The following is a 20,879-nucleotide window of genomic DNA, read 5'->3' as shown; positions in this document are numbered from 1 at the left end:
AAGTCTTTATTACAGGTGTGTGTGTGTATGTATTTTTTAAAGATATTTCCATATATTTATTTACAGATGAAATTACATGATGCCTGAGATTTGATTAAAAATATTTGGACTTGGGGTTACTGAGGATACAGATGAAGATTGGATTGTTGAGTTTATGAGACTTTATTTATTTATTTATTTATTTATATTTATTTATTTATTCCCCCCCTTGATTCCCTGTTTTATTTATTTTTTAAATAAATTTTTATTGTTCATATTATTACAAATGTTCCTCCCCCCCCCACCATTCTCTCCTCCACCAGGTTCCCACCCCACCCTCTGCCCTTTCCACACTCCCCATTGTCCTCATCCATAGGTGCAGTTTATGTTGTCTCTTCCCACACCCTCTCTCTCCCCTTTTCCCCAAGAATCCTCAGTTCACTCCCCTTCCATACCTCTGATTCTATTATATTCAACAGTTAATATTGTTTATCAGATTTTTAAAAAAAATTTCCTCGGTTTTTAGATTCACTTGTTGATAGTTACGTATTTGTTGTTCATAATTTTTATCTTTGTTTACTTTCTCTTCTGAAAAAACCCCCTTCAGCAATTCATATAATTCTGATTTGGTGGTGATGAACTCCTTTAGCTTTTTTTTATTTGTGAAGCTTTTTTTTTTGACACTCCCACGCGCACTTTATTAAGTCCGGGAGGACTAGTCACAACGGGGGCGGGGACGGCAGGGAAGGCCCAGCCCCCACCCGCACCATCACCATCACCATCACGTGATAATAAATAAATAAATAGATAACGAGGCGGGCACAGGGGAGAAGTGGCACAGCAAACACGGACGGCACAGGGAGGGTCACAGATGTCCCCACTAGAGTGGTGGCCACTGTTAACACTGGACCATGATCAGGGGAGGGCGGGCTCTGGAAGTCCGCAGAGCCACTGAGGGGCCCCTGGTTAGCAGTCTCGATGGGGGTGGGGGGTGTCTTTAGAATGTGGACCTTCTATGGACAGAAACCTGGACCCCTGAATCAGCCAGTCAGACCGAGATTGTCAAGAGACCAATGACTCTAACTTGTTCCATGTAGGACCTCAAGGACTCATGGGTCATGATTACCTGTACGACTGGTCTACCCAGCATCTAGGCCATGAAAGGGCCATTATCATTCAGCCTTCTGACTGGTCCAGTCAGGCTCCGGGACACCCGGGGGCCATGGTTACTTAGGCTCCCAGCTGGTCTACTCAGGACCCACCATCAGTGAATCCCTACGACTTAGCCTTCTGATTGGTCCGCTCGGGGCTCAGGACAATACGGTTTGTGGTTACCTAGACCTCCGATTGGTCAACAGGAACCCAAGGCCAGGATATGGGGAGCAGGCAGAGCTCTGGAGGCCCCAGGGAGAGGTGAGCACGTGAAGAGCTCAGGGTTGGGGAGACCTTCAGTGGGCATCAGGGCCCAGATCTCAAGGGAAGTCACCGGGCAGGAAGTAAGGCCACCTTGGCTGGGTCACGCCAGGGCAAGCCAGTGCGGCAAGGGCGGCAGCAAGGATGCTCAGCCGCCCCTGGGGGTACCAGGGTCGTAAAACCTTCCCCAGGTCCCAGCCCTATGAGGGTGAGGAAACTGGGGCCGGAGAGCCAGTGGCACTGACCGCAGCTCCTGGCCCGTCCCCTCCATCTCTGGATCGGGGTGGGGCGGGGGTGGGGCTGCGGTCCCAGGTCAGGTGGGCTCAGTCCTCCAGCCCCTCCGTTAAGTCTGCGATGCTCTCCACGTAGTAATGGGGCACCAGGTCGTGCTGGCTGGCCGCCAGGTAGGCCTGGGCCTCCTCCAGGCGCGACACGCCAGTGAGCGTGAGCACGGTGGTCATGCCGCAGCGGTGGCCGAAGAGGATGGCGGTCTCCAGGCGGTCGCCCACCATGAGCATGCGGGCGGGGTCCAGGCTGAAGTGCTCCGTGATGCACTCGAACATGTAGGGGCTGGGTTGCCCACCACCAGGGCCTGGCGTCCCGAGGCCGTCTCCACGGCGGCGGCCAGGCTCCCCGTGCCAGGAGTCCGGCTGCCGTCGCTGAGCGGGTGCCACGGGTCGCGGTCGGTGGCCACAAGCAGGCAGTCGGGGTCGCGCAGGTGCGCGCACGCCTCGCTCAGCTTGGCGAAGGAGAAGTGCTCGTCGTAGCCCACGAGCACGGTGCGCACGCGCGGGGCCGCGCCCGGGTCCTCGCCGGGGTCCCCGGCCAGGCGCAGCCCCTCGCCGCCCAGCACGAACACGGGGCCCGGCGCGTCCAGGCGCTGGCGCAGCAGGCGCGCGGCGCACAGCGCGGAGCTGAAGAGCTGCTCGGCGCGCAGCCCGCCGAAGCCCAGGCGCGCAAAGCGGAGGGCCAGGTCCGGCCACGTGCGCCGGCTGTTGTTGCTCACGAACAGCGCCGCCTTGCCGGCCCGCGCCAGCCGCTCCACCAGCTCCGGGGCGCCCGGCACCACGCGCTCGCCGTTCCACAGCACCCCGTCGCAGTCGAACAGGACCCCCTGCGCCCGGCCCAGCACGTCGCGCAGGGCCGCGCAGCACAGCCGCTCGCAGCGCGCCATGCAGCCCCTGTGAAGCTCTTTATCTGGTCTTCGATTCTGAGTGATAGCTTTGCTGGATAGATTATCTTTGGCTGTAGGTTCTTACTATTCATCACCTTGAATATTTCTTGCCATTCCCGTCTGGACTGCATGGTTTCTGTTGAGAAATCAGATGATAATTGTATGGGTGCTCCTTTATAGGTAACTACCTGTTTCTCTTTTGCTGCTTTTAATATTCTCTCTTTGTCTTTTGCTCTTGGAATTTTAATTATGATTTGTCTTGGTGTGGTCCTCTTTGGATTCCTTTTGTTTGGAGTTCTGTGCGCTTTCTGGACTTGTAAGTCTAATTCTTTCACCAGGTGGGGGAAGTTTTCTGTCACTATTTCTTTCAGTATGTTTTTGCTATCTTGCTCTCTGTCATCTTCTGGGACCCCCATAATTCTGATGTTGTCCCAGAGGTTTCTTACATTATCTTTAATTTTCTGGATTCTATTGCCTTCTAGCTTCTGTGGAGGAGTGTCTTCTGGCTCTTTATGTTCCAAACCTTTGACTTGATTCTTTTTTTTTTTTAAATATATATTTTATTGATTTTGTACAGAGAGGAAGGGAGAGAGATAGAAACATCAATGAGAGAGAGTAATTGATCAGCTGCCTTGCACATCTCCTACTGGGGATATGCCCGCAACCAAGGTACATGCCCTTGACCGGAATTGAACCCGGGATCTTTCAGTCCCCAAGCCGACGCTCTATCCATTGAGCCAAACCGGTTTTGGCTTTGACTTGATTCTTGCCATCTTACATTCTGTTTTTAGGACTCTGTATAATATTTTTTATTTCAGACAATGTATTCTTTATTTCTTGTTGATCCTTTATCATTTCTTGTTGATCCCTTATCATTTCTTGTTGATCCCTTATCATTTCTTGTTTATTCCGTATTAATTCCAGTTGATCTCTTTTCATATCCTCATAGGTCTTATCGATCTTTTCTAGGAAATTCTTGAAAAACCTTATGAGCATAGATTTGAACTCTATATCCAGTCGCTTTTTGTCCTCCATTTCTTTCGTTTGTGATCTATTTCGTTGTCGCATTTCACAGCTACAGATGGGGCGGAGTTTCAGGGTGGAGCCTACAGCCTTGGCTTCCATCAGCCCCGCCCTATGTGGCTCCTGGGCTCAGTAATCCCCAGGGTCCTTCAGTACTTGCTGCAAGCACCTCTGAGAGAAAGGTGCCCTCGATTTTCGCCTGCTACCAAACCGTCTAGGCTTTCCCCCAATGAGCCTGGAACTGGGGTCAGTTCAGTTGGAAGTGGGATTGGAGGTGGCGTTCAGAGTAGTTTGGAGCCCCTGTCTCCTTCCCACCAGGGCAATTCCGTGGCACAGCCAACCGTCCCTTCTCTGCAAGCAATGTGCACGCCGCCGGGACCTCCTTTCGCCTCTTCTCCGGGGTTCCGCCTTACAGCCCGGCTCCCTATGGATGAGCCTGGGTCCCCGGGGTCTGGCCTAGAACTGGGGTTCAGAGCAGTCAGAACTGTGGCCCAACACAGTTGGAGATTTTATCTCCTTCCCACTAGGGAACGCCAGCCAGGCACTCAGCCTCCCTCCTCTCCGGCTCCGTCCTCTCTGCACACGCGGCATGTCTCTGTACCTTAGGCTTTTACAGCTCCTCCGCGCTTCCTTCTGGTTTTCTCCTTGCTTCTCGTTGTAGAATTTCCAGTCAGTCGACTTTCCTGTAGTTCTGGGTAATGTCCATTTTATATTTTAGTTGTATTTTATTGAAATTGTTGTGTGCGGCTGCGGCTAGGTTTTTACCTGGGCAGCCATCTTGGATTCTCCCCCGAGTTTATGAGACTTTATAATACTGCTCTACTTTTATAAATGTTTTAAATTTTCTGTAATAAAAATGTTAACTCTCTTATTTCCCTCTAAATGTCCCTGCTCTTACCACCTTAGCCATTAATAGACTTCACATCTGTCTTCAAATGGAAATGGGCCTCCTTTATAATCCCTCTAGTCACTGTCTCTTCAGTTTTTTATGTGTACTCTGCCCACTAATACTTGAGATCTAATAGATCAGGATCAAATGCAGTACCTTCTCCACCATGTACCAAGCTCCTCTTCTTTCTGACTCCTGTTTTCTTATAAATGGCACCTTCACTCATAACTATAAATGGGGCCTTCCAAGAGTTCCCATTCACCCTCACAAAATTAGATAACTATACCTCAAGGATGTAACTCTCAAAATTAATCTCTTTCCATTTCTACTAGTTACGCTAGTTCAAAATCCTATTAAGTGATAACTCTACTGTTATACAGTATAGTTGTATTGTGTCCCCACCTCCAGTTTCTCTGAGCTCTAATTCTGTCTTTCCTATTCTATTTTTTAAAATATTTATTTATTTCATAATAAATCTTTATTGTTCAGATTATTATAGGTGTTCCTCTTTCCCCCCTCTTCCCCCTTAGCTCCCCTCCACCTGATTCCCAACTCTACCCCATGCCCTTACCCCCGCCCCTGTCTTCATCCATAGGTGTAAGATTTTTGTCCAATCTCTTCCCTCACCCCTCAGACTCTCTTCCTCCTGAGAATTTTTAGTCCAATCCCTTTCTATGTCCCTGATTCTATTATATTCACCAGTCCATTTTGTTCTTCAGATTTTTTATTCACTTGATTTTTAGATTCATTTGTTGGTAGGTATGTATTTTATGTCTTTTTGTTGTTCGTAATTTTTACATTTACTTTTCTTCTTCTTCTTCCTCTCCTTAAAGAATACCCTTCACCATTTCATGTAATCCTGGTTTGGTGGTGATGAACTCCTTTAGCTTTTTCTTGTCTGTGAAGCTCTTTATCTGACCTTCAATTCTGATTGATAGCTTTGCTGGGTAGAGTAATCTTGGTTGTAGGTTCTTGTTGTTCATCATTTTGAATATTTCTTGCCACTCCCTTCTGGCCTTCTTAGTTTCTGTTGAGAAATCAGCTGACAGTCGTATGGGTACTCCCTTGTAGGTAACTAGCTGTTTTTCTCTTGCTGCTTGTAAGATTCTCTCTTTGTCTTTTGCCCTTGGTATTTTAATTATGATGTGTCATGGTGTGGTCCTCTTTGGATTCCTTTTGTTTGGGGTTCTATATACTTCCTGAACTTGTAAGTCTATTTCTTTTACCAGGCAGGGAAAGTTTTCTATCATTATTTCTTTCTTTTTATTTTATTATTATTATTATTATTATTATTTATTTTATTGATTTTGTACAGAGAGGAAGGGACAGAGAGAGTCAGAAACATTGACGAGAGAGAGTCATCGATCAGCTGCCTCTTGCACACCCCCTAATGGGGATATGCCCGCAACCAAGGTACATACCCTTGACCGGAATCAAACCCGGGACCTTTCAGTCCCCAAGCCAACGCTCTATCCATTGAGCCAAACTGGTCCTGGCTCATTATTTCTTTCAATAGGCCTTCAATATCCTGCTCACTTTCTTCTGGCACCCCAAAAATCCAGATGTTGGTACGCTTTAAGAAGTCCCAAAGGCTCCTTACACTATCTCACACTTAAAAAAAAAAAATCTTTATTGTTTATATTATTATAAATGTTCCTCATTTTTTTTCCCTTCCATTGCTCCCCTCCACCAGGTTCCCACCCCACCCTCTGCCCTTTCCCCACCCCTCATTGTCCTCATCCATAGGTGCACAGTTTTTTGTTCAAGCTCTTCCCGCACCCCCCACTCCCATTTTCCCCGAGAATAGTCAGTCCAATCCCCTTCCATACTTCTGATTATATTATACTCACCAGGTAATATTGTTCATCAGGTTTTTTAATTCCCTTAGCTTTTAGTTTCATTTATTGATAGTTACATATTTGTTGATCATAACTTTTATATATATCTTCTTCCTCTTCCTAAAGAACCCCTTTCAGCAATTCATATAATTCTGGTTTGGCGGTGATGAATTCCTTTAGCTTTTTTTTATTTGTGAAGCTCTTTATCTGTTCTTTGATTCTGAGTGATAGCTTTGCTGGATAGAGTATTTTTGGCTGTAGGTTCTTGCTATTCATCACCTTGAATATTTCTTGCCATTCCCGTCTGGCCTGCATGGTTTCTGTTGAGAAATCAGCTGACAATCGTATAGGTGCTCCTTTATAGGTAACTACCTGCTTTGCTCTTGCTGCTTTTAATATTCTCTCTTTGTCTTTTGCTCTTGGGATTTTAATTATGATATGTCTTGGTGTGGTCCTCTTTGGATTCCTTTTGGTTGGGGTTCTGTGTGTTTCCTGGACTTGTAAGTCTATTTCTTTCCCCAGGCGGGGGAAGTTTTCTGTTACTATTTCTTCCAGTATTCTTTCGGTATCTTGCTCTCTCTCTTCTGGGACCCCCATAATTCTGATGTTGGTTCGCTTGAGGTTGTCCCAGAGGTTTCTTACACTTTCTTCAACTTTCTAGATTCTCTTATCTTCTTGCTTCTGTGGAGGAGTGTCCTCTGGCTCCTTGTGTTCCAAATCTTTGACTTGATTCTTGCAACCTTCCATTCTGTTTTTAGAACTCTGTATAATATTTTTTATTTCAGACAATGTATTCTTTATTTCTAGTTGATCCCTTTTCATATCCTCATAGGTCTTGTTTATTTTATCGGCCTTTTCTAGGAAATTCTTGAAAAACCTTATAAGCGTGGTTTTGAACTCTATATCCAGTCGCTTCTTGTCCTCCATTTCTTTTGTTTGTGATATGTTTCCTTTTCTAGACATTTTCACAGCTTCCCTGAGTTGGTAGAGTGGCTTTGTGTGCTAAGGTGTCCTATATGATTCATTGAGACAGTCTTGGTGTAGCCCTTTGTAGGCTGTGTGTGTAGTCTTGTTGTTAAGCCTTGCTTGTTGTTGGTATCACTGGGAAGCATTGATCTCCAAGCCAATTAGCTATGAGGATCAGAAGTGTCTCAGCTTGAGGGCTTCTGTATTCGCTTGAAAGGAGTGGAGTCTCGGGGTGGCACAGCCAAGCTTTGTTGAATCCCGCACAATTTGTTGCAGGTGCACACACCTCTTTGGTATAGGCGCAGACAAGCTTTAGATTCCTGTCTGTCACTCCCTAGGAGATTCCCATTCATTGTGAACGAGAAAGCTAGCACTGGAAGGGCTTCTGTGCTCTGCTTGGATGGGGTGTAGTCTCGGGTGGTGCAGACAAGTTTTAGTCAGCCCCTCCTTACGAGAGTCTGGTTTCTGAGTCCCGCAGTAATGACTGCTTGCTTCACACACCTCCCACTGCCTGACAGTCTGGCCTCTACCTGTCTGGGGCCATCTATCAGAGCAATAGGGTGGTTCTGTTTTCCTCCCGAATAAGAAAGCCAGCCATGCGTTAGCTGTCCACTCTCTTCACACACAGGGAGTAAGCCAGCAGCGAACTCAGCCCGCCCTCTCTGTGCTCCACAAGCAAGTTGGCAGCAAAGTCAGAAGGCCGCCTTTTTGCGCGCACAGTTCTCTGTACCTTCACAGTTTCTGAAATTGAGTGTGCCTTCTCTCTTCTTCCCAGATGGTAGAGCCTCTTCTCAGCCAGCCGGCACTTCAGGGCGATGTTTCCCTGTTTTTCAGTTCTAAATTCAAATTTGTTGTGGTAGGCTGCATTCAGGTGTCTATCTTATCCCGCCATCTTGGTTTCCTCCCCAATTAACTTTCAATCCTCACACTTTTGGATTCTTCTTTCTTTCTGCCTCTCTGGTAGGGTGATTTTTTTCTTCCTTATATTCCAGATCTTTGGTTTGATTCTTGGGGTACGTTGATCTATAGTTGAGTTTCTGTATATTCTTTATTTCAGACATTGTATGCTTAATTTCTGACTGGTCCTTTTCCATTTTTTTGGTATTCTCATTAAGGTCCTTGAAGGATTCACCAAGCTTCTTGGAGGTCTCATCAAGTTTCTCAAAGGTTTTTAGAAGATTGTTGAGTAATCTTATAAATGTGATTCTGAACTGTGTCATCCAGTAGTTTTTACTTTCCTCCATCTCTCCCATTTGTGACATGTTTCTGTGACTCCTCTCTGTGTTGATGGAGTGGCTTTGTGTAGTAGGTGACCTATTGGGTCCAGTAGTTCAGCTTCCCCAATCACCTGGGGTGGTTGCTTTTGGTATATCCCTTTGTGGGCTGAGTGCAAAGTGTTGGTGTAATTAAGCCTTGTTCGCTGTTGGTACTCTGAGAGGAATTGATCTCCAGGCCAATTGTCTCTGAGGACCCGCTCTGTCTATAAAGGAAGAACTGCTGCACTGGAGACACAGTTTGTTACAGAAGGGCTTTGGTGCTCACTGAGTCCATCTCCCAAATGTGTCACTTATGGGTGTGAGGGGTTGAAATTGACCACTAGGAACACTGGCTTCTGGATCTCCAATGGGATTCAGTTCAGTTACTGTCTGAAGCCACCCTTCAGGAGCTACAGCAAGAACTACATTTTTCTCCTGTTTGCTTTGGACTTGGTGGTTTTGTTGCTGGAGCTGCAGTTTATATATAGTTAAGCTGCCTCAATACAGGCCATTCATATGTAAAAGTAGCTGTGTGGTGCCTGGGCAGGTCTGTAGAATGTGTGGGCCGGGCCTCAGGGCAGGGTCTCAGGGCGGGGCGGGGCCTCAGGATGGGGCGGGGTCTCATGATGTCACTAGGTTGGGCGTGGCTAACAGTGATGGCTGCCATTAGCCGTCTGGCCCTTCTGTGTTTCCAAGTCCCTGCTTCCCTGCAATCCAGCGCAGTAAACAATGATTGCTACGCGCACCTCTGCAAGAGTCGCCCTCACTTCGGCCCCAATGGCCGACAGACCAGCTTCTCCCTGTAGGCGTCTGGGTCCCCCATGTGACCCCAGAAACTGGATTTCAAAGTGATAGGGAGCTTGTTTCCTTTTGGGTTAAAAAGAAAAGCCGTGCGGCGCGCCCAGTCGCCCGCCACCAGCCCGATTTGCCATCAACCCGTATCTAAGCTCCTCAGCTTTTTAGGGCTTGTGCTCCTTTCTCTTTCAGCCAGCCTTCCTGTGGTTTTGGGTAATAGATGTCCTTTGTATTAGTTTTAATTTTTTAAATTGTTGTGCAAGCGGCAGACCAGTTGTTATCTACACCGCCATCTTGGTTTCTCCTGTCTTTCCTATTCTAACTTCAGAACCTGATACAATGCTTAGTATCTGTTCAGTAAATGTTTGTGGCATGAAGACCATCACAGCACTTATTTCACCTTTGTAGATAGTTGTGAACTACTATGTTCCCTCCTCAGGCTCCTCCCATGATCTTAAGAGCAGAAACCATTATAATCATTTAGCCTTTCTCTTGTATGTTAAGAGCCAATGATTACTGACATGGTCCTTTTTCAGCTAGTTATAGTAATTTCTTTAGGTTTTGGTAATTAAAGAAGGATATTTAAATGTGGTTATGTGCCAAAACCGGTTTGGCTCAGTGGATTGAGCGTTAGCCTGTGGACTGGAGGGTCCCGGGTTTGATTCCGGTCAAGGGCATGTACTGTGGTTGTGGGCACATCCCCAATAGGAGGTGTGCAGGAGGCAGCTGATGGATGATTCTCTCTCATTGATGTTTCTAACTCTCCCTCTCTCTTCCTCTCTTAAAAAATCAATAAAATATATATTTAAGAAATGTGGTTATGTATCTACGTATGAGAATGTGAAAAAAATCCCTCCTCCCATTCCAATGGTGTAAAAACCAAACGTGTGATAGAGTAAATAAATAAATAAATAAATAAATAAATAAAATTACCTTTTAGCCTGCCAGCGCGGCTCAGTGGTTGAGCATTGACCTATGAATCAGGAGGTCATGGTTCGATTCCCAGTCAGGACACATGCACAGGTTATGGGCTCGATCCCCAGTACAGGGCATGCAGGAGGCAGTCTATCAATGATTCTCTCTCATCATTGATGTTTGTATCTCTCTTTCCTACTTCCTTTCTTTCTGAAATCAATAAAAAGATATATTAAAAAATTACCTTTTAGCCTTGGCTGGTGTGGTTTGTTGGTTGAGCATCATGCTATGCATGCACTAAAAGGTCACTGGTTCAATTCTCAGTCAGGGCATAGGCCTAGATTGTGGGTTTGATCCCCAGTAGGGTGTGTGCAGGAGGCAGCCAATCATTTCTCTCTCATTTATGTTTCTCTCTCTCTATCTCCCTTCCTCTCTCTAAAAAGTAGTAAAAACATATTTAAAAAATAAAATTACCTTTTAATGGACCTGAAGAGCATTATGCTAAGTGAAATAAGCCAGCCAGAAAAAGACAAGTATCATATGACTAGAGGCCTGGTGCACGAAATTCGTGCACAGTGGGGGGTGGGGGAGGGGTGGGGGAAAGGTGTCCCTCAGCCCAGACTGCGACCTCTCCAATCTGGGATCCCTCTCACAATCCAAGATGCTGGCTCCCAACTGCCCTCCCCTGCTGGCCCAATCACCCCTAACTGCCCTCCCTACTGGCCTGATCCCCCCTAACTGCCCTCCCCTGCAGACCTGGGTGCCCGTAACTGCTCTCCCCTATAGACCCTGCTCCCCTCCCCCACAACTGCTCTCCCCTGCAGGCTTGGTCTCCCCCAACTGTCCTCCTCTGTTGGCCTGGTCACCCTAACTGCCCTTGCTGCTTGCCTGATTGCCTGCAACTACTCTCCCCTGCAGGCCTGGTTTTCCCCCAACTGCCCTCTCCTACAGGGCTGGGTCCCCCCAACTGCCCTCACCTGCAGGCCTGGTCCTCCCCTCAGCTGCTCTCCACAGCAGGTCTGCCTCCCTCCCCAACTGCCCTCCTGTGCAGGCCTGGTCTCCCCCAATTGCTCTCCTCTGCTAGCCTGGACCCCCCTAACTGTCCTCTCTGCTCACCTGATCGCCCACAACTGCCGTCCCTTGCAGGCCTGGTCTCCCCCAACTTCCCTCCCCTGCAGTCCTGGTCCCCCCAACTGTCCTTCCCTGCTGACCTGGGCCCTCCCTCCCCAACTGCCCTCCCTTGCTGGCCTGGTATCCCCCAACTGCCCTCCTCTGCTGGCCTGGTCACCCCTAACTTCCCGCAACTGCCCTCCCCTGCTGGCCATCTTTCAGTGGCCATGTTATGTCCACATGGGGGCAGCCATCTTTGACACATGGGGGTGGACATCTTGTGTTTTGGTGTGATGGTCAATTTGCATTTCACTCTTTTATTAGATAGGATTTCACTTATATGATAAGGTGACTAGATCGTCCTGCTTTTGGCAGGACAGTCCCGGTTTCTAACAATTTTTCCTGTGTCCTGCGGCATTTTAAAAAAGTCCCGATTTTTGGAAAGATTGGAAAGATTCTTTCCAAAAATCGGAACTTTTTTAAAACGCCGCAAGACATGGGAAAAATTGTTAGAAATCGGGACTGACCCGCCAATGGCAGGACGATCTGGTCACCTTATTATATGTGGAATCCAATGAATGCAGTGAACTAACAAGCAAAATAGAAACAAACTCATAGAGAGCAGGTTGACAGCTCTCAAGTGTGGGGTGGTGGGGTAGGGGGTAAGTAGAGAGATAGATTAAAAAAACAAAAAGAAACAAATAAATGTACACAGACAACAGTGTGGTGATTATGGGGATGGGGAGGATAAGTGGGGGAAGGTGGAGGAAGGTACAGAGGACATAAATAGTGATGGACGAAGACTTGGGGTGGTGAACACACAATACAGTGTACAGATGATGTATTGTAGAATTGTACACTTGAAACCTGTATAATAGTGTCACTCCAATAAATTTAATAGAAAATAAAATAAAATTACTTTTTAGAGGCAGCCCCTGTGGCCACTGTCAGGGAAGCACAGGCAGCCAATGGAACCTGGAGCAACTACACTGCCTCCAACACAGCCAAGAGAGCAAGAAGGCAGCAGCAAAACAACATCTTGACTGCTGAGACTGAGTCAAAACTCTGACATGTCCATGGCTGTTTTATAGCTATTTAACTCCAAGGAGCCTAGACTACAAGCCTACATCAACAATTGGCTCATCTGCTTTCACAATTAGAATGTGGACTTTTTTTTGTTTTCAATTACAGTTTACTTTCACCATTTTGTATTGGTTCCTGGTGCACAGAACAGTGATTAGACAATCATATACAGTGGTGCCTCGCATAAAGAACGCCTCGCACAGCGAACGCTGCACACAACGAACTTCATTTCATGATTCATACAACGAACTTCGTTTCACACAATGAAGTCGCCCTAGCTTCCACGACCGCTTTGCCCGAGCTTCCACGACTGCTTCGCCCGAGCTTCCACGATCGCTGCCAATGTATTGCATCCTTCCGCGCAGGCACTGCAGGCAGTCGTTAGTCACTGCGCTTAACTTAAGCATGTATCGCGGCAATCGTTCTTCATTACGAATTAAATCACGCACGTATCACGGCAGTCGTCCTTTTAAGTTAAACTCAATATTTTTATTATATCATGGCTTCTAAAAAAAGCAGGAAGGTGATTTCTGTTGAAATGAAACAGGAAATAATTAGAAGGAGTGAATGTGGGGTAAAACAGTGTGACCTCGTCAAAGAGTTTGGCCTCAGCAAGACCACCATTTTCACCATTTTGACAAATAAGGATGCAATCAAATCAGCCAAAGTAGCCAAAGGAGTATCAAAACTATTTCATGAAAAACATAGGTCTTCAATCCACGAGGAAATGGAGAGGCTATTAGCGATTTGGATTAAGGACAGGCAGGTGAAAGGTGACATAACAACCCAAGATATTATCTGTCACAAAGCCAAGAGAATTTATGATGATCTAAAGAAAAACGTCCCTGGAAGTAGCAGCAATCAAGATAATGAAGAAGAATTCAAAGCCAGCAGGGGGTGGTTTTTTAGATTTAAGAAAAGGTGTGGAATCCACAGCGTTACTATGCATGGTGAGGCTGGCAGTGCTGACAAGAAAGAAGCAGAAAAGTTCTCTATTAACTTTTAAAAATGTATTAAGGATGAAGGATACTGCCCACAACAAGTGTTCAATGCCGATGAAACGGGTCTTTTCTGGAAAAGAATGCCGAGCAGAACCTTCATTACAAAAGAGGAGAAGAAATTGCCAGGACACAAAGCCATGAAGGACAGACTTACCCTTATGTTTTCGTCTAATGCCAGCGGAGACCTCAAGATCAAACCTCTATTGGTTTATCACTCTGAAAATCCAAGAATTTTCAAGAAAAATAACGTTATTAAGTCCAAACTGCCCGTCCATTGGAAGTCCAATCAAAAAGCCTGGGTGACCCAAGTTATCTTCAACGAATGAATTCTGGAAACCTTTGCTCCTGCCGTGAAGAAATTCTTGCTGGAAAAAGAACTGCTGCTCAAAGCCCTTCTGATACTTGACAATGCCCCTTCTCACCCAAAAGACCTAGAGGAAATATTGCAGGAAAATTATCCTTTTATCAAGGTGCAGTATTTGCCACCAAACACCACATCCATTCTTCAGCCAATGGATCAGCAAGTTATTGCGAACTTTAAAAAACTCTACACTAGAGCCCTCTTTAATAAGGTGTTTGAAGAATGCAAGTTTGGTGGAGACAATATGACTGTCCGAAAGTTTTGGAAGGAGAAATTTGATGTCCTTATGGCAATACGACTTATACAGAAGGCCTGGGAAGAAGTGTCACAAAGGACCCTCATTTCTGCTTGGAAGATGCTTGTGCCTTCGTGGACCCAGGAAGAAGCAGTAGTTGATGACACAGAAGTGGTGAAGGACATCATCACAGTGGCCCAAAGGTTGGAATTAGAGGTAGAGGAAGAGGATGTAGAGGAGCTTATTGAGGAACACGAAGAAGAGCTGACAACTGAAGAGCTCCAAGCACTTCTGGTCCAGCAACAGGACAATGCTCAAAGGGAAGCGTCATCTGATAACGAGGAGCAACAATCAAACAATCAACCAATCCCAACTGCTGACATCAAGAACATCCTGGTCAAATGGAAAGCAGTTCAGGAGTTTACCAATGCCCACTATCTGGATTCAGCTGAAGCAAACAGGATCAACGATCTTTACTCCGATACTCTTGTCCGTTATTTCCGGCAGATGTTGGAGAAAAGAGAAAAACAAACGACTTTGGACAGGTTTTTCATGAAACCATCGGCCAAAAAGCAGAAAATGGATGAAGATGTGCAAGATTCGGTAGACTCTACTTAGTCTGTCTTAAAATTAAAAAAATGTGTGTGTGTTTTTTTTTAAATTATGTTTTTAGATGTATCTAAATAAAAATAATAACAAAAAATTTATCTTTTTTTATGTCATCTTAGCATATTTTATGCTACAGAACGAATTATTTTTTTTAACATGTATTGTTATGGGAAAACGCGTTTCACATAACGAACTTTTCGCATAACAAACTTGCTCCTGGAACGAATTAAGTTCGTTGTGTGAGGCACCACTGTACTTTACAAAGTGCTTCTCCCCTAATATTTCAATTATGTTATTGAAATAACAATAGTTTTCAGTATATTGACTATACTAGAGGCCTGATGCATGAATTCGTTCACCGGTGGGTTCTCTTGGCCTGGCCGGTCATCAGGGCCATCTTGCCCAGTCTAGGGGGAGGGACTGCAGAAGGTTGGCTATGGGAGTGCACTTACCACCAGGGGGCAGCTCCTGTATTGAGTGCCTGCCCCCTGGTGCTCAGTAAGCATCATAATGACTGGACCTAACAGTCACTTAAGCTTTTATATATATAGATTCCCCATGCTATTCTTTATATCTTTATGACTATTTTGCAACTATCAATTTGTACCTCTTAATCCCTTCTCCTTCATCCAGGTCCCCAATTACCCTCTCCTCTGGCAACTGCTAGTCCACTCCCTGTGCCATGAGTGTTTCAATTTTATTTTGTCCACATATAAGTGAAATCACATGGTACTTTTTATGACTTATTTCTCTTAGCATAATACTTTCTAGGTTCACCTATGCTGTCACAAATGGTAAGATTTCACTCTTTTTTATGGCCAAATAATATTCCATTGCATATACACTGAGTGGCCAGATTATTATGATCTCTGAACGCATAATAATCTGGCCAGTGTATATCCTATATAATAAAAGACTAATATGCAAATTGTCCCCTTGACCATGAGTCCGACCAGCAGGCAGGCTGGCCAACTGCCCATCCATGTCCCCTCCCCCTGGCCAGGCTGGCCGGACCCCACCCATGCACAAATTCATGCACCAGGCTTTATATATATATACATATACATACACACACACACACACACACACACTGAGTGGCCAGATTATTATGTGTTCAGAGATCATAATAATTTGGCCACTCAGTGTATGTACTACCTGTTCTATATTCACTCATCTATTGATGGGCCATTGGTCTATTGATGGACACTTGGGATGCTTCCATATCTTGGCTGTCCTATATAATAAAACCCTAATATGCAAATCGACTGAATGGCCAAATGACCAGCGGAACAACCGGTCACTATGACGCGCACTGCCTCCACCCCCAGAGAGAGGCGACTGGCAAAGGTGATCAAGGGGCGGTGTCGGCCAGTGGGCATTGCCAGGTCGGCAGCCAGGGTGGGTGTCAGTGGGTGAGGGCCCCCCCTCATATCGCCCTGTCTGCTGGTCGCCCCTGATGGCCCTGATCGCCAGCCAGGCCTAGGGACTCTACTCTATATATTGGGAACAATCTCTTAGATTTAAAAAAATATATTTTATTGATTTTTTACAGAGAGGAAAGGAGACGGATAGTTAGAAACATCAATAAAAAAAAATCATCAATCAGCTGCCTCTTACACACCCCCTATTGGGGATGTGCCCGCAACCAAGGTACATGCCCCTGACCGGAATTGAACCCAGAACCTTTTGATCCACAGGCCAACGCTCTATCCACTGAGCCAAACAGGTTTCGGCCAATCTCTTAGATTTAAAAATTAAATCCTGACAAGGCTACTCTAACACAAAAAACAGGATGATTCAGCAATGACATGCATGGACTCTGGCTTGTACATTTTGTGGTCAGTCCTGATTCTCTGACACTTGTAACTGTGTGACAAAGCCAATTACTTAATTTCTCTCTGATTCAGTTTTTCCACCCACTAGATGGAAATGGTATTACTTCCTCAAAAGGATCATGTTATGTACTACTTTTTGTAATCAGGGCAAAATAATGTAGCTGCCCATACAACAGCAAGATGCCTTTCACCTGTATGAAAAGTATGATCAATGGTGCATGCAGTATCTGGATTGCAAGAGAGATGTCGGATTGCTGGTTTAGGTCTGACATCCCCTGAGGGTTCCAGATTGCAAGAGGATGCAGGCTGGGCTAAGGGACACCCCTCCCCTTCTCTGATACATGAATTTCATGCACCGAGTCTCTAAATGTAAATAGTGCTATAATGAACATAGGGGTGCATATACTTTTAAATTCATGTTTTGGGTTTCTTCAGATATATACCCACAAATGGAATCACTAGGTCATAAGGCAGTTCCATTTTTAATTTTTTTGAGAACCTTCCATACTGTTTTCCATAGTGGCTGCACAATCTGCATTCCCACCAACAGTACCTTTTCTACACATCCTCAACAACACTTGCCCATTGTTGATTTATTGATGGTAGCCATTCTGACAGGTGTGAAGTAATATCTTATTGTGGTTTTAATTTGCATTGCTCTGATGATGAGTGATGTTGAAGGGACATGGACTTCCATTTGCCCGTTGTTTAACATGTACATCCACATGGATGAGGACATGGATGATGCCATCAAGCCCTACATAGTCTAGTCTACTGTTGCTGTTAGACCATTAACATTTCCCTCCAGTGTGACCTATTGCTTGGGGCCTACTCTTCAGATATGCACATTTCCACTCAACAACACTCCTGTGGGACCAAGCTATGGGAGCTGATCTCAGACGAGCTGAAGCCAGCTCACTGAAAGAGGGAGCCGCCTTCCTTGAGTCCAGTCCCTGACATAGGCAGGGCTGTCTCCCTCTAAAAGAGCTCACCAGTATCTTAAGTCAGATGCCACCACTAGCATAAGTCTCAGCAGCAATCTGAAATGAATGCCAGCAAACCCATAATGGAGAATGAGGATGAGCCTTTCATACTGGCTCCTGATTGAGACTTCATCAAATTCCTGATGGCAATTGCCACCCTTTCCTTCAAAGAGCAGAAAACGCAGTGGCTGATCTGAGAGCTCTCCCTGCTCAACTGTAAGCTCCCTGAGTCTTGCTGCCCATTACCGGTTTTGGCCACCACATGGTCCATATCCTGTCCTCAAATCCAAGAACAAGACTCCCTGCCTGAACTATGGGGAAGTCCTTGAATGCAAAAACTTCAACACCACCAATGTCCCCACCACTTCCTGAGAATTGAATCTGGAACACACAGTCTGTAGAAAACCTGCCCAAATTCGGTATCTACCTGAGCAGGAGACAGGCAGTTTCAACACTGTTCCCCACTATGACATAATGATGAGGCCTGCTCTAACCAGTTGCTCAGTGGTTAGAGTGCTGGCCCTCAGACAGAAGGATCAAGGGTTTGATTCCAGTTAAGGACTCAACCCAAATACCTGGGTTGCAGGCTCAATCTCTGACTGGGGCACCAGGGCACGTGCAGGAGGCAACCAATAGATCTCTCACATTGATGTTTCTATCTCTCCCCCTCCCTTCCACTCTCTCTAAATATCAATGTGGGAAATATATCCTCAGGTGAGATTAACAAAACAAAACAGAAAAAGAATGATGAGCCCCAGCAGTGTGTGTGGCTTGGTGGTTGAGTGTAGACCTATGAACCAGGAAGTCATGGTTAGATTCACGGTTAGGGCAGATACCCAGGTTTTGGGTTTCTCAGCAGGGGATCAATGATTTTTATCATTGATGTTTCTGTCTCTCTCTCCCTTCCTCTCTGAAATCAATAAAAATATATTTTAAAAAAGAAAATGAGGCCTGGTTAGTGGACAACATAGGGGAGCTGCAGGTGGAGCTCCCAGAATGCACACCAACAGCTGAGACAGTATGTTTTCCGTATACAATATCACCATCCGATAGAGCAAGGAGCCTGTGTTCATTGCAGCAGGGTACATACGACAGTGCCTTTCAGAGCACCTGGCTTACACCTGCCTTCAAATGAGACCCATAAGACCCTTCGACATGTGGATGAAAGGAGCCACATGCTAACCTGACAGGCTCAGAGGAGGCCTGCATGGCAGTCTTGCAGACTCAGAGACCTAAAGTAGTCACAAAGGATGGTCTGAAATTAAACTTTAACTAAAAGCAGTTATGGTGGGCAGTTACATCCTAGGCCAGTATCTTCACTGACAAGGTCAGCCTTTACCTTAACTTAGTCTATCTATCTTTTTGCATCTATGATAAAATACTCTTGAAATGTCTAGGTAACTTGTAATTTCCCTTTTACTGGAACCCCTGGGGCACAGTCTAATGTGCCTGGGCCCAGGAACAGATCCCACAAATTCCTTCACTATCATGTTAATTGTTCCTGCATCTACTTAAGTATGTGTCCATAATTTTACTTTTTTTTTTTTTTTTTTTTTTTTGCAGAGAGGAAAGGAGAGGGATAGAGTTAGAAACATTGATGAGAGAGAATCATCCATCAGCTGCCTCCTGCACACCTCCCACTGGGGATGTGCCTGCAACCTAGGTACATGCCCTTGACCGGAATTGAACCCGGGACCTTCCAGTCCACAGGCCGATGCTCTCTCCACTGAGCCAAACCGGTTTCGGCATAATAATTTTACTTTTTATACAATCCCAGGGGTTTCCCACCACTTTACTTTATCCCACCTCCTTAATCTATCACCAATGAATTTCATGCAACCCACCTATGTCCCTCCTTTGATTGCAATGTATAAATACAAATGTAACCCGCCATTCTCCGGAGCATTATCTGAATTTGTTGAGGTTTTGCTTCCCGGCATATGTCAACAGTTTGGCTCAAATAAACTCACAAAAATTCTTTACAGGTTACAATTTTTTTATTTTTTATGTTAACATACATTTGCTCTCATAGAGCCCTGGCAGGAAAAAGTGAGGTGATCAGAGAGGGCTTCTGTTATAGCCATCTCCCTAACTTGGAGTTCTATCAGTCACTGTCAAGTCTGGGAGATGATCTGTTGACCTCCCAGCTATTGAAGCAACTGCAGTCCATTTGGGAACAGAGGCAAGTGCCTCTGTGGATCAAGCCACACAAGATTCTGTGATTTCAGTGGACAAGTAGCATGATTGGACTAATGGTCAACACTGCTCATCTACCAGGGAAAGAAAAGACAGCCCTCCTGGCCAGATTTCTTCCTGCAGGAGCATGGCAGTTACACCGAGGCATTCCTTAGTGCCCGGCACAATTTTGTGCAAACTTGAGCTGACTACCTGCTGCAAGTCAGAGACACAATGGGAACATTCTTTTGGACGAAGAAGGCCCCATCATTCACATCAACTTTGGCTTCATCCTGTCCAGCACTCCCTGAAACCTGAGCTTTGTGATGTTGGCCTTTAAGCTACACAGAGTTTACAGGCACAGGCAACCTGAATGGTGACATATTCAACTACTATAAAATATGGATGCTGCAGGGAGTTATTGATGCTTGGAAACACAAGGACAAAGTGGTACAAATAATGGAGATCATGCAACAAAGTTTTCAGCTTCCTTGCTTCTAGGGCTCCAGCACTATCCAGAACCTCAGAGATTCCACATGAGCTTGACAGGAGCAGCTCCAGCTACTGGTACAGAGTACCTTGCAATCTATCAATACCAAACATCATGTGACACCGTCCTTTCTCAGGCCCTGTATTGACAGGCATTCAGGGGACCCTCCTGGAGGGCCCTTATTAAAGAAACCTAATCTACCCACCCATCCACCCAAGGAAAATGGAAGGCAAGAAATACAAAGGATCACAGTTGAGTGTAGACTTTGCCAGGGGATGGGAGAGTCAGCCTTAGGGTCCAGACCTGCTGGTGTTTCCCTGCCTCCATTGGTGCCAGTACCATCACCTGAGACTCCAGGATTTAGTGTTCTTGTGAGAATAGAGCTGATAAATGTGAGGACATTGAAGAGAGAGAGAGAAGAGAGAGGAGAGAGGAGAGAGGAGAGAGGAGAGAGGAGAGAGACAGACATGGATTGGTCATCTCCCACACATGCCTCAACCAGGTCCAGAGATTGGATGCCCTGAACCCACGACACTTGTCCCTGGGACAACCCTAACTACTGAGAAATAGAAAACCAGCCAGAGCTCCAAAGGTCATCTTCTTAATCTGTTCTGGGTCCCAGTTAAGGGGGAGAGTGGGTTCCTAGTACGTACTTAGGATTTGATCCTATGGCTTGTCTTTGGCCATGCTGTTGCCTGTCTTTTTCCAGATACTGACTCCTAGCTGGAGTTCCCCTTGGTAGGTAGGAT

The 20,879-nt window shown here is 45.8% G+C and overlaps 1 protein-coding gene and 1 pseudogene across 1 annotated transcript; one reads left to right on the top strand and one right to left on the bottom strand.

Annotated features, from left to right (window-relative positions):
• Nucleotides 1-663: 663 nt before the first annotated feature.
• LOC118728786 (chronophin-like) lies at nt 664-2,568 on the bottom strand. The gene is given in 2 exon segments (XM_036455630.2): nt 664-1,969; nt 1,972-2,568. Coding segments are annotated over 2 exon segments (849 nt in total). The 5' UTR covers nt 2,567-2,568; the 3' UTR covers nt 664-1,715.
• Nucleotides 2,569-17,007: 14,439 nt separating this feature from the next.
• On the top strand, nt 17,008-18,047 carry LOC118717416 (annotated as a pseudogene).
• Nucleotides 18,048-20,879: the final 2,832 nt, after the last annotated feature.

The sequence above is a fragment of the Pipistrellus kuhlii genome, unplaced genomic scaffold (genome assembly GCF_014108245.1).
Source record: "Pipistrellus kuhlii isolate mPipKuh1 unplaced genomic scaffold, mPipKuh1.p scaffold_m20_p_1, whole genome shotgun sequence".
Taxonomy (NCBI): Eukaryota; Metazoa; Chordata; class Mammalia; order Chiroptera; family Vespertilionidae; genus Pipistrellus; species Pipistrellus kuhlii.
Note: the sequence above shows the minus strand (reverse complement) of the source record. Positions and strands in the feature narration are given on the sequence as shown.